The sequence below is a fragment of the Nestor notabilis genome, unplaced genomic scaffold (genome assembly GCF_000696875.1).
Source record: "Nestor notabilis isolate BGI_N333 unplaced genomic scaffold, ASM69687v1 scaffold14284, whole genome shotgun sequence".
Taxonomy (NCBI): Eukaryota; Metazoa; Chordata; class Aves; order Psittaciformes; family Psittacidae; genus Nestor; species Nestor notabilis.
This window is the reverse complement of record NW_009925251.1, coordinates 20,165-32,126: the sequence shown is the minus strand read 5'-3', so window position 1 is coordinate 32,126 and position 11,962 is coordinate 20,165. Positions and strand designations below refer to the sequence as shown.

Here is an 11,962-nt window from a genome sequence, read left to right as displayed (position 1 = left end):
TATTCTATGATTCTATGATTCTATAATGGAATGTGATTCAATTGAGAAGCCGTGGCATAGTCCATGCTTAGCTCTCCCAGAAATTGATTTCCCAGTTGATCCAATAGTAGCTGATTTTTGGAGACACAAATCTGCCATCCCTCTTAGCCTGAATTATTAACCAATGCACCGGGCTTTCTGGGTTATTTTCTTTAGAGCCAGAGCTGGCTCTGGAGGCTGCCCTCTCTCTGAAATCACTTTGGGTCTTTTTGGTTGGCTATTTTTTTTTTTTGGGGGGGGAGGGGGCGAGGGGTAGAAATAAAAGATTTCTCTGGTTTGTGATTCAAAACCTGCCAAAACCAAATTCTCTTCTGGTCTTTTATAACCAGGCACTTTTTAAGCCCAGGAAAGCCAGAAAGCTGCAGCTTACTGCCAGCATCACCAACCCAGCATGACAAGAAGTTTCTCAGGTTTCGCTTCACTTTTAATACTGACTTAGACACTAAATACAGCAGGGCTCATAGTATTTTATGAAGGATTAATGGTGCTTGAATTTTAAAATGCCACAAATCTGGGGGGCTGATGAAAGTCGCTTGATTTTTGTTTGTTAGTGAACAGCTTGCCATAGAGGAGAATGCTTTAGGGTAAACTGGTTTAAGTTCTCACTGATATTACTGAATGCACTGGTTACTTCAGTATAGAAGACAATACTCTGGGTTCAGACGGTAAACTGGACTTCTGCAGATCTGTTGGTTTCTGGCTAATATCACTCACCTTTTTAATTTTGACATCTTTAGTTTCAGCCATAGTACTTCACATTTTCACACTTTAGCAGGTGAATGCTAGAAGAGAAATAATTCCTACTCCTGAAATAATGTTCATTGCTTTTTATTTTCAGGATATGGTGATTTAAAAAACTCCACTGCCCTGACATTAAGAAAAGGTACTGTATATAGCAAGCTTGTGTTGTAGGAAAGCTGAGAGAAAGTAGTGTAGTAAGGGCTTGACAGATAAACATTAAGTTCTGAGATAAGTGGTTATTATTTAATTCCCATTTCTGGTGCATTTAGACACCTCATTAAGTAGGAAGTAACTGCATTTTTTATCAACCTGAGCAGAGAATGAAGAAAGAACGTGTATATCAGTACAGACATGCTAGATTAGCACTGAAAACTACTTCTAAAGAGAGAAATGTTGATAGTGCTGTCATAGTGTTCTTGAAAATTGCCTGGGTAGCAGGTGGATCTGTGTTTAGTCATCATAGGTATCGAATCAGAGACATTTGCACTTGCCCAGGTAGGAACTCCATGCATGCATTGCTGTATCTGTAGTTTTGTGTGTAGCAAAGCCTCTTTCTGGGTATAGTGAATTAATGATTATTCTCATTGTACATCTTCTCGACGTTGTCCTTCAGCTTCTTTGTTATCTTTCCATATCCATGCTAGGCTAAAATATCAGCACCTGACTGCAGAGACACCACTGAGAGAGAGACACTGAGTTATCATGTCTCTGCTCAAACCAAGCAGCCAGCCCAGGGTGGGGAGCACAGTGCTCCCAGCGGAGGGTTTATGCTGTGCTTTTGTGTTCATCTGGCAGAAGGGAAGAGGGAAGTGAGCAGCTATTCAAGGGATCTCTTTAGACTGGGGGTCTATAAAACCCAGAAATCATTCCCCCCCTCCCTTCCATTCTGTCATTGAAAGGACAGCCCTGTTTCTTGAGCCAAACGAAATAGTTGGTAGGCTGCCATCACAGAGCAGACCTGCTAAAATCAGAGAGCCCCATGTTAGTCCCACCTGAAACAAAACGATTCTTAGGCTAGGCCACTTTTTAGATCCTGTCAAGAAGAGTGCAAATAAAGTCTGCTGGTTCTTGCTGGGAACAGATGTTGGAGCACACCTGCAATAATGCCTGCAGCATAATGATCTGCTTCTAAATGGGTGACTGGAAGGTTCACCTGTCAGCTAATATGTGCCTAGCACCATTGTTACAGTTCCATTAGTTCCATTCCGTTCCATTCTAGCCCAGTCCAGTCTGTTCCATTCTGTTCTGCACCTGGCATTTCTGTATGATTCAGCAGATTTGTACTGCTGACCCATGCTCTAACAAAATGTTAGGCCATGATTCATTACTGGAATTGTCTCCTATTAGAAGGCACAGAAAAATGATGCTTACTAAACCTCATTACCCTTTTACAGTTTAGGGGGATGGTTTATGTTATTAAGATATGTCTTTTTAGAATGCCTTTTATAATGCATTGCATCTTTCTCGTCTCTCTACTCTGATACGAGAAGCACCAGGTTTAGGTAGTAACTGAGAGTGGCTAAAGATTGTTTCAAACCATTTTAAAGGACTCAGATGACAGAGGTGATGGTCAAGAGTGCTGGTGCAGTTATACTAAGGATGGCTGATCCTACCCTTTAACAGGGCACAGTTTTCCTGGTACTTTGATGTCTTTTTTTCAGTCTTGCTAATCACTAAAGTGATTCTTCTTGAAAAAAAACATTCAAGTGTTGATTTGAGGATCAGGGCCACAATATAAAAGAATGTGTTCACTATACCACTGCTTACTGCAAACCCTAAGTTTTAGGCTTTCAACTGTCCCCTGGACAGGGAAGGGGACTGAACTTCAAAGGGTCTTATGCCACTTCGTCCATCTTTTTTTTATTTAAGGGCAGGAAGTATTGATGCCTTTTATTTTTATCTCAGCTAATTTCCTATCTTTATTAAAAGCTAACTGGATGGTAGTACCGGGGAGGTAACAGTGGGGACCTTTATAGAGCTCAAGGCTACTCAGCACAGAGGTGAAGAGAAAGTTTTTTCAGTCTGAGAAGTTAGAGAACATTTGTTATATGATTCAAATGCAGAGAAGGCATCAATCTTCACTTTTGGTGATCCGTGGGTTATCTCTTACAGCAGTCTGAGAGGATCCTCTGTGGCTCTGTAATACTACACTAATGACAACATAGGCAAGGAGAAGACAGAAGAGAGATTTCATAAATAGGCCAAAAGCTCCAATACAAAGCTATGTTATGAAGGACAAATGTACTTTCATAAAAGAGATAAAAAAAGCTACAAAAGGACACTGGAATTAGATTGCTTCAATATATTACCACTAGACAAGTTGGCTAGATTAGTATCAGTGTCGGTAAAACTCTTCTCTGAACCTGTTAAGATTAGCACAGATTAATACAGGAATGCATGTGAGGGTAATAAGCTCTTCTTACAGAAACTTCTTCAGGGTATGTTGTACTGTTGGCCTCATACACATTCTTTGATAACATTAGTATCTAGCTGTCATGAAAGTGGTATGCAATTTCCTGCTGTTTTTGACATGATATAACTTGGCCTACAGGTCAGGGTAGTCATGGCCTCTGCTGTCCTAGCAGACATGAAAAGGAGCTTTGACATGATTGCTGGTGGTGCTGGTAGCAGGCAGGGGCTGGGTGTTTCTGTCAGTGACCTTGTCATGGCTCTCATTCTGGTTGCTGATGAAGCCTGTGGGGTAGATATGTGGCTGGAGCAGCTTTCTCATCTCTCTTACTGTTTCACAATGGAAAGAAATGCCATAGGACCAAACCAGTCCTTTGTATCTCTTTCTTTGCTGGAACTGTGTTTTACTTCTTTCTTATGTTCACTCATGTATCTATGGGGCACTTCTGGCCTTTTTTTCCTGGAGCCCTGGTGAGTTCAGTGAAATAGGGACTTTAAGCAGTCAGCATTTTCCTTACACCAGATAGGAAATTACATGAAGTACAGAACAAAACACCTTTTCCTAAAGATACAATTTTAGTACCCCTTTTGGGATGACCGTGGACCTCAGATCCAGGCTCCTTGGTGTACGACCCAGCTGTGTTTGTTTCTATGCTGCAGGGACACCTATACACCTAAACTTCAAGCCCCCCGTCCAACCTCTCTTTCTCTTTCTACTTGTGGAAAGAAAATGGTGGTTTCAGAGCAGGGCAGGGGCTTCACTGTGTTCCTCAGAGTGCCTGCTTGGTGTGCACTCAAGGATCAGGTCCTGGGATGTGTCAGTACAGCCCAATAGCTAAATAGCAGCGCAGGTTTTACAATGCATGAAGTACTGTTTGCTCACACCGGCAGTCCAGTCATGACCTTTGTGGCCCTGGAAAACACCAAGCACCAACCTGACTGTAGAGACAGAGAATTCATTTAACTGAACAAATAAGGGAATTGAACACGAAGACCATCAACATCTGAAAGACCAGCCTATGCAGCCAGGAGTCCTCCAGCTGGAAGGTGAAGCCACTGCTGGGTTTTCCCAAGAGAATCCAAAAACTTGCTCCTGTACTCCTTTACTTAAGATACTTATTGGGTGGAGGCATGCTGATTGGATGTCCCTTCAGTTACTCACTTGTCAAACCATAATGCCTACAGCTACTTGCTGCAGCAATATAAAGATAAACTTTTTTTGAATAAGAAAAAAAAAATATTTTTCATTTCGTTCTCTGACATAAATAAACTACATCTCTATCACTACCCCAGCTTCCAGGCAGGTATTTTTTCTGCAAACGTTGTAAATAAGGGAGTAGACGCTTGTACCAGAGTTTATGCCTGTGGTGCCTTGTGGAAGAAGAATCCAAAGGCTGATTCATTATTTATATGTGAGACCTGTGGCATTACTCTGAGGAATAACAGCCAATCCATGCAGTCTGATGTGTGATTTATTTCCTGTAATCATGTATTCAGCTGATCTACTGAGTCCTACCAGGGACAGTGAGAACTTTTGTAAAGGCAACTAAGCTGGGCTGCAAAGGACTTTATTAAAAGTGAACATACAGACGGATTTGGAAATGGGAAGAGAAACAGAATTTAAAAAGAGACTATAATAAACAAATAAAAAAGGATACTGCAAGAGAAAAAATTGTAAGTGAGAAGAGCAAAATACCTGCACAGTTCTTTATAGATGTAGTGATATTGAAAGAAGTAAAATTGTACTTTTAGATATATGATTTTCAGGGTCTGCAATGGGAAAAGCAAACGATAACTGAAGGTAACTAACTTAAGTTAACTAAAGATGACCTAGGAGAACTAAAACATGTTTCACATTAAAGAACAGAAAGAAAACTGCAGATGGGCATCCTCCATTCATTTCTTTTGGGCACAGCAAAGAACTGTGAGCTCGGATTTGGCACACAGGTGAGACACAGCAGGGAGCATTGCTGTTCACTAGCTTGCATTATCAGCTCAGATCTGACAGCTGTACTTGAGCTTAGTTTGCTGCCTCTAGTTTGTAATAATCTGAATTTTCTTTCTGGTAGTGGGAGAAGGGACATGCAAAGTTCACCTCCAGACTATAACTGCATAATGCTAGAGGAGCCATTTTACTCAAACAAAAATGCTTTTCATGGTCTCCTTTGGTACAGAGAATATTTGTACGTAAGAACATTTCATACAATGGCCCAGGTTATTCAGCATCCCTAGAGTAAAACTAGTAGTAATAACAGAGGAAGCTTCTGTGGAATATAATAATAAGAAATATGGATTTAACTGCATTATAAAGATAAACTCTATCTGAACATTGAAAATACAAAAATGGCACAAGATACAGCAATAAACTTTGTGGTTTTTGGTGGCGCTTCTTTTAAGAAAAATGCTATAGGTTAAAAATAAGCATTTGAAGCTGTTATATACCACAAAAACCTCCCATCCTCCTAATTTGTGGAAAGGTGGTGGTTTGGAGGAGCAGGGAATTCTTATTTCAAGTTAACTTCAAATGCTGCATGGTATTTGACTGGCGGGTTAGTGGATAACCATAAAGGGCATTTGGCAGTGTCAGGAAGGTGTGCGCTTTGCATTCCTCAGTCAGTGTGCAGAAACAGAGCCCATTAGCTAAAGAAAAGACTCTCACTGATTTTGCCACCTTTTGGATAAGGCCCAGAATGATTGTTGGTTACCTGACCGCTAGACCCACAGAGGGACTTCAGCCATTCCAATAATGAGCAGTGAGTTTACCAGCTCTTAGGCCCTGTGAAAACTGAGGGAATTCACATCCATGTCAGGAAGCCCTGGCTTCTGGCATGAGGCACTGTGCACTCCTTTAGTGTCTGCACTGAAATCTTTATTCCAGCAAGGGGGCTGGAACACAAACCTTTTTTGCTTTTTCTCCCCTTCCCCAAATTACTTGAATTATATCTTCTGTTTGTGGTGTAACAGGCTTGACTGTATGTTCTCTGAGTTTTGTAACAATGTGGTTTTCATTCTTGCAAAACGATAACTGTGAATGTAAGAAAGACAAATGCTTATAATAGTAAAAAGCCTCCCACTCCAATAACAGTCTTCTTTCACCTATTTGGAGTACTATTGGAGTATGAACTTAGTGAGTACTAGGAACAGCAGAGAAACCAAAAAAGAGATGTTTTGAAAGGAGCATGCCTGTGCATTTTCCCCTTTAATATTATGAAAAGCTCATCATGGATTTCAGGTCAGAATCACTGTTCAGTTAGAAAGACAAGACAAGACCACTAGATGGTGGTAAAACCCCAAGCCTTTGATAAAAACCTGTGAAAAGAGAAGTTCAGAGGGGCAAAGAAGGGGAGGAGGAGCCACAGTTTGAGTACTGAAGTCATTATTGCTCGGAGTCTATAAAAAGGCACTTGCACAGTAAGTGATTTATACGTGGTCAGCCTTGACTCTATGGATTTACTCATTCCTTTTCTTCTATTTTTGTCATCTATTCCAACCAAGGAATCCCCAGCCCCAGATGTCGGGTGAGGAGGGGGGCTGAAACTTCTGCTCTCTAGAGGAAAGGTTGCAGGCAGTGAAGAGGAAGAGCAGCAGAAGGAGCAACTCTGGTAAATAGGTACAGTTAATTCTTTATTGCAAATAAAAGGTTACTTTTAGAAACTGAAAATTGTTTAGCTTGATCTTAAGGTCCTTCCCAACCCTAACTATTTTATGATTCTATGATATGCTTTGAGTTTTATTTGCAACAAGTCACTGACAATCAGCTTTAAGTGTTCCCCTGGTTAAGAATCTGACAGCTTACAATTTCCCTGAATATTGTCATTACCAGGAAAGCACTGAATAAAATACTCATGATCTGGAACAGAAAAGTTATTTTTTATGACAGAATTTCACCAATACTAATTCTGTAACTTTAGCATATTCTGAAATGTATGGATTTGCCTTGGTTAGCTTTTTAATACTATGCTTTTAAGTGAGCATGTTAGTTTTGCACAGATAAGCTGTTTATAACACAGTTCATGTGAACTTAAGAAGTACAAAGGTCAGGAAAACATTCAAATCTTTTACTGAAAATGTTCAGTTCTTAATTGTGGCAATAATTCAAACTTCTATATATTATATTCAAGCAAGCAGGCTATGCCAAACCTAATAGTATATTGTCCTGCATTTCTGGGTTCTGAGAATTGGAACATAGAAAACTGTTTGTTGTTTGGTGTTCAGCAGAATTTCCAGGACATTCTGGAGATACTCCAAGGGACCACACTGAATAAATAAAACTATGAACAAAGAGTACATTAGTCTCTTCATTAGTTTGTGGTTTTAATTTCCCAGTAAGGATGGGTACTAAAACTGAGCCAATCAGAGGTTAATGTGGAATCAGTGAGGAATATGGTGTGGAAGTGGCAGGATGTGTGCAAGCCAAATTACATAGAAGTGGGTGATATTTGTCAACTTCTGCCTGTTCTCATCATGCTATATTTTCTTTGGCAGAGCCTTTTGCCTTCTGGAAAATGCATTTACAGTGCTCCTTGACAAGTCCCTCAGAAAGAACAGAACGTGTTTACTTCCAGAGATGAACACATCCTCTCAACTGTATGTTTCTGAACTAAACCTGAGTGCCTTTGGTAACAACTTTACAGTGCCTACTGTCAAGAGCCAGTCGTCACCATGTGAGCAAGTGGTTATTGCAGCTGAGGTGTTCCTAACTCTGGGCATTGTAAGCCTCCTTGAGAATATCTTAGTTATATGTGCAATAATTAAGAACAAGAACTTGCATTCACCCATGTATTTTTTTGTTTGCAGCTTAGCAGTGGCTGACATGCTGGTTAGTGTGTCTAATGCTTGGGAGACCATAACAATATACTTAATAAACAACAGACACATAATTATAGAAGATGCCTTTGTTCGTCATATAGACAATGTCTTTGATTCAATGATCTGCATATCTGTGGTGGCTTCCATGTGCAGTTTGCTGGCTATAGCAGTAGACAGATATATAACTATCTTCTATGCCCTGCGTTATCACAACATCATGACAGTGAAAAGATCAGGGCTTATTATTGCATGCATCTGGACCTTTTGCACGGGCTGTGGCATTATCTTCATTCTATATTATGAATCAACTTATGTGATCATTTGTCTCATCACTATGTTTTTTACCATGTTGTTCCTCATGGTCTCATTGTACATCCATATGTTCCTCCTGGCTCGCACTCACGTGAAGAAAATAGCTGCTTTGCCTGGGTACAACTCTGTCCGTCAAAGAACCAGCATGAAAGGAGCCATCACTCTGACTATGCTTCTTGGCATCTTCATTGTTTGCTGGGCTCCATTCTTCCTTCATCTCATCCTGATGATCTCCTGCCCTCAAAACCTCTACTGTGTTTGCTTCATGTCTCACTTCAACATGTACCTCATTCTTATTATGTGCAACTCTGTGATTGATCCTTTGATCTACGCCTTTCGTAGTCAGGAAATGAGAAAGACCTTCAAAGAGATAATTTGTTGTTACAGCCTGAGGATGGTCTGTGGGTTATCAAACAAGTATTAAGCAAACAAAACCAAACCAGGGAAGAGAATGGAAATGCAACATCTTGCCACATCTTGTAATTATGCTGAAATGCCTCTGGAATATCTTTCTCCATTCAGCTGTCATGATTTCTGTGGCAATCGGAAAGCATTTTTTAATATGTTTTTGCCTTTCTTTCCCTCCACATGCCTCTTTCACACTGGTGGCAGGAGCTACTCAGTGCCCTTGTATTATGGGGAGAAAGAATACTTTGATTCTCATTTACCCTACTGAAGACTGGATCTTTTAAGAGGATTGTACAGGGAAAGCCTTGTTTTTTCTTCTGCTAAATGCAATGAGTGTGACCTGCTATGCAAATGACCCCATTAGCCTCTCAGTGTGTTTCTCTGATACTCGTTGTCTTTCAAGATACAACATGGTTTATTTTGCTGCCCAGAATTAACAGGGTTTTTTGTTATTTCCTTCTGAAGATGTAAAATGTGAGAAGTAGCTCTGATTATCAGAGTTTACATACCTTGCTTAACAGTTATGACCAATGTATATACACGTATCAGCAATCTTGTATTCCAGTCATGATTGTTACTGTCATAAAATATGTATTATCTAAGAGAATAGTGTTATCATGAGGTTCCTGGTTGGATACAGTACTTTGTCATGTCTGACTATATGTATTCTTATCACTGTGGGGTAAGATGTACCATAGGTGGATTTTAAGGCTGAATATGAAGACTGGGCAGATTCTAGTTTCTCTGTTTTCTTTGTTCACCACAGCTAGGAGAGTAAAGGGTACATGGCCTCTACATAGTCATGTAATGTTTTGTGGAGATGGAAAGACTGGATGGGTGGCTGCCTTTATACAGATATTAGAAAAGCGTTTCAGCTGAGTAGCTGTTCTTATTGGAGAAACCTGTACTGTAGATTGCATTTTTCAAGCTGGGAGAGACAAAACAAGTTTGATGATCAGAAGACATAGCAGGCAAAACAGGAATTTCAAAACCTCAGGCACATGTAGCTGTAACAGAGAGCCCTGACTTTTGCTCCCCAAACAAACATTTTTTGTCTTTGTGGAGATGATTCTAAGGTGAAACTCTCATGCCTTTTGTGTGAGTAATTTGCGTCTAGTCATACTCTCATAAACATGCTGTTCTGCAACAGCTGTGTAATGTACAAAATATTTGATTTATCACAGATGAAGAAAGTGCAACTGTGGCATTGATTTCTTGATGTGACTGGATGGTACATATCTTGAACTGAAATATAACCTATGAAAATATTTCAAGCAGTGATTCCCTATTGACTAAATATTAGAAAATAGCTTGGAAAAATGAATTATTTCTTCTGAAAAGCTGAAAGAATACCCCTTGTTTATTCTCGCTGTTAAACCCTTGGTTTAGGGATGCTCTAAAACTCTTGTTGTTAATAGAAGGACTATGACTCAGTGAGGCTTAGGTTATACCTTCAAGGTGGAAATTCTGATCTGGCATTAGCAAAATTTTTTACCATAAGGGTGGTCAAATTTGGGTACAGATGCCCAGTGGTTGTGCAGTCTTCAACCTCAGAGATATTCAGAACTTGACTGGTTATAGCCCTGAGCAATCTGCTCCAAGCTAAAAGCTGACTCTAACTTTGAAGTTGGCCCTGTTTTGAACAATTAGGAATAGATGATGCACAGGTCCTTTCCAACCAAAGTTTTTCTGTGATTCTAAGAAACAGATTGTGAATTATATTTATAATTTTCCTCCCACCTAATATAATCTCTTTTGTAAGAAGAATTGTAAGATATTCTCCTCCACACATTTAGAAAGATAACAAATGTTATGTCTTCATTTGCTTTGGAAGTCTCTGGCAGGATAACTAAGGTGCATCTTTAGCACTAGAGTTACACCTTTTGTCTGCTGCACCTTAAAGTATATACCACCTCCAGCTCACACACAACTCCTTCTGACATGAGTGGAAATGTTCTCAGTGGAGACACCATACTGCGTTGACTGTAAATATAATGGTTATATCAGTGCACGAAGAGCGGGAATCTTCCTTCAGCTATACCTAAAAGTGGGATTTCAGAGGTATGTTTGTGGTCAGTAGTGACAATCTTGCCCTGTTTCAGTACACCTCTTAATCCTATCCATAAATGGCACCTGAGAGTGAGCTTTTGCTACTATGAATGTCAATAGCAAAAGGAGATGGTTCAATTGCGTAGTGAAAGGAAACAGCTGATGTAAATAAATCATGAAACCTTCACTGGGTATTGCAAATAAGATGGTCTTATACATAATTGTAAACCAACAAAGAGGAAGCCAAAACTGTAATAGCTTTGGGTATTTTCTTGAATTGTACATTACTCTCTTTTTTTGTTGGAAGTTTATTTGACGTATAAACAGACACATATGAAGAAACTATTAAACTGGATTGCTGGAAAACCCGCTGTTGTTCGTTATTCATTGTAATGTGTGTTCTAACCTTATATTCAAAGGGAATATTGCATTACAGGCTTTCACTTCTCAGTTCAAACAGATGTCTTACAAAGAAACACAATATGAGGGTTCCAGACTAATACAATGTATTTACATACATATCTATGTTCCTCTAGGTGTCAGCATCACATCCTCATTATAAGCTTTACAGGTGGAGATGTAAAGTTTAAGGGAGAAATGAAAGTATTTTCAAGAACAGACTAGAACAGCTCCTATTTACACTATAGGAATACATATATGTGCCTCTGTGAGGCCATGACATGTTTAAATTTGTTTCTTCCTCTTGTTTAGCTGCAGAATAAAAGCAACATCTAGCATGCTTTCTCTTCTACCAGAGTCTGGAAAACACTAGGTGTTCTGATAGATTGGGACAAGCAAGCATTGTGTAAGTATGGCATTCGTTGTCAAAAGACAGTCATGAAACAATTAGTTGCTAGGCTGCCATTGCACCATGTAGCTTCTAAGTAGCTCTTACCCTGATCAAAGACTTTTCAGTCTCACATGCTCTGCCAGTGAGGAGGGGCACAAGAAGCGGGAGGGAGCAGAGACAGGACACCTGACCTGAACTAGCCAAAGGGGTATTCCATACCACAGCCATCATGCCCAGTATATAAACTGGGGGGAGTTGGCCAGAAGTGATTGATCGCTGCTCGGGTTGGTCAGCGGGTGGTGAGAAATTGCATTGTGCATCATTTTTGTTTATTCTTTTTTTTTTCCTTTCACCTTTTAGTTTTATATTCACTCTCTTTTTATATCCCTTATCAATATAATTAGT

At 39.8% G+C, this 11,962-nt stretch overlaps 1 protein-coding gene across 1 annotated transcript; it reads left to right on the top strand.

Annotated features, from left to right (window-relative positions):
• The first annotated feature begins 6,624 nt into the window (after positions 1-6,624).
• On the top strand, positions 6,625-8,734 carry MC5R (melanocortin 5 receptor). Its single transcript, XM_010012974.1, has 2 exons — positions 6,625-6,799; positions 7,675-8,734. Exon 2 carries the CDS (start codon positions 7,757-7,759, stop codon positions 8,732-8,734), a length of 978 nt encoding a protein of 325 aa, XP_010011276.1. The 5' UTR covers positions 6,625-6,799; positions 7,675-7,756.
• The last annotated feature ends 3,228 nt before the right edge of the window (positions 8,735-11,962 follow it).

Excerpts from the sequence above, each read along its gene's own strand:
- MC5R (XM_010012974.1), top strand. The coding sequence starts at position 7,757 with ATGAACACATCCTCTCAACTGTATGTTTCTGAACTAAACCTGAGTGCC.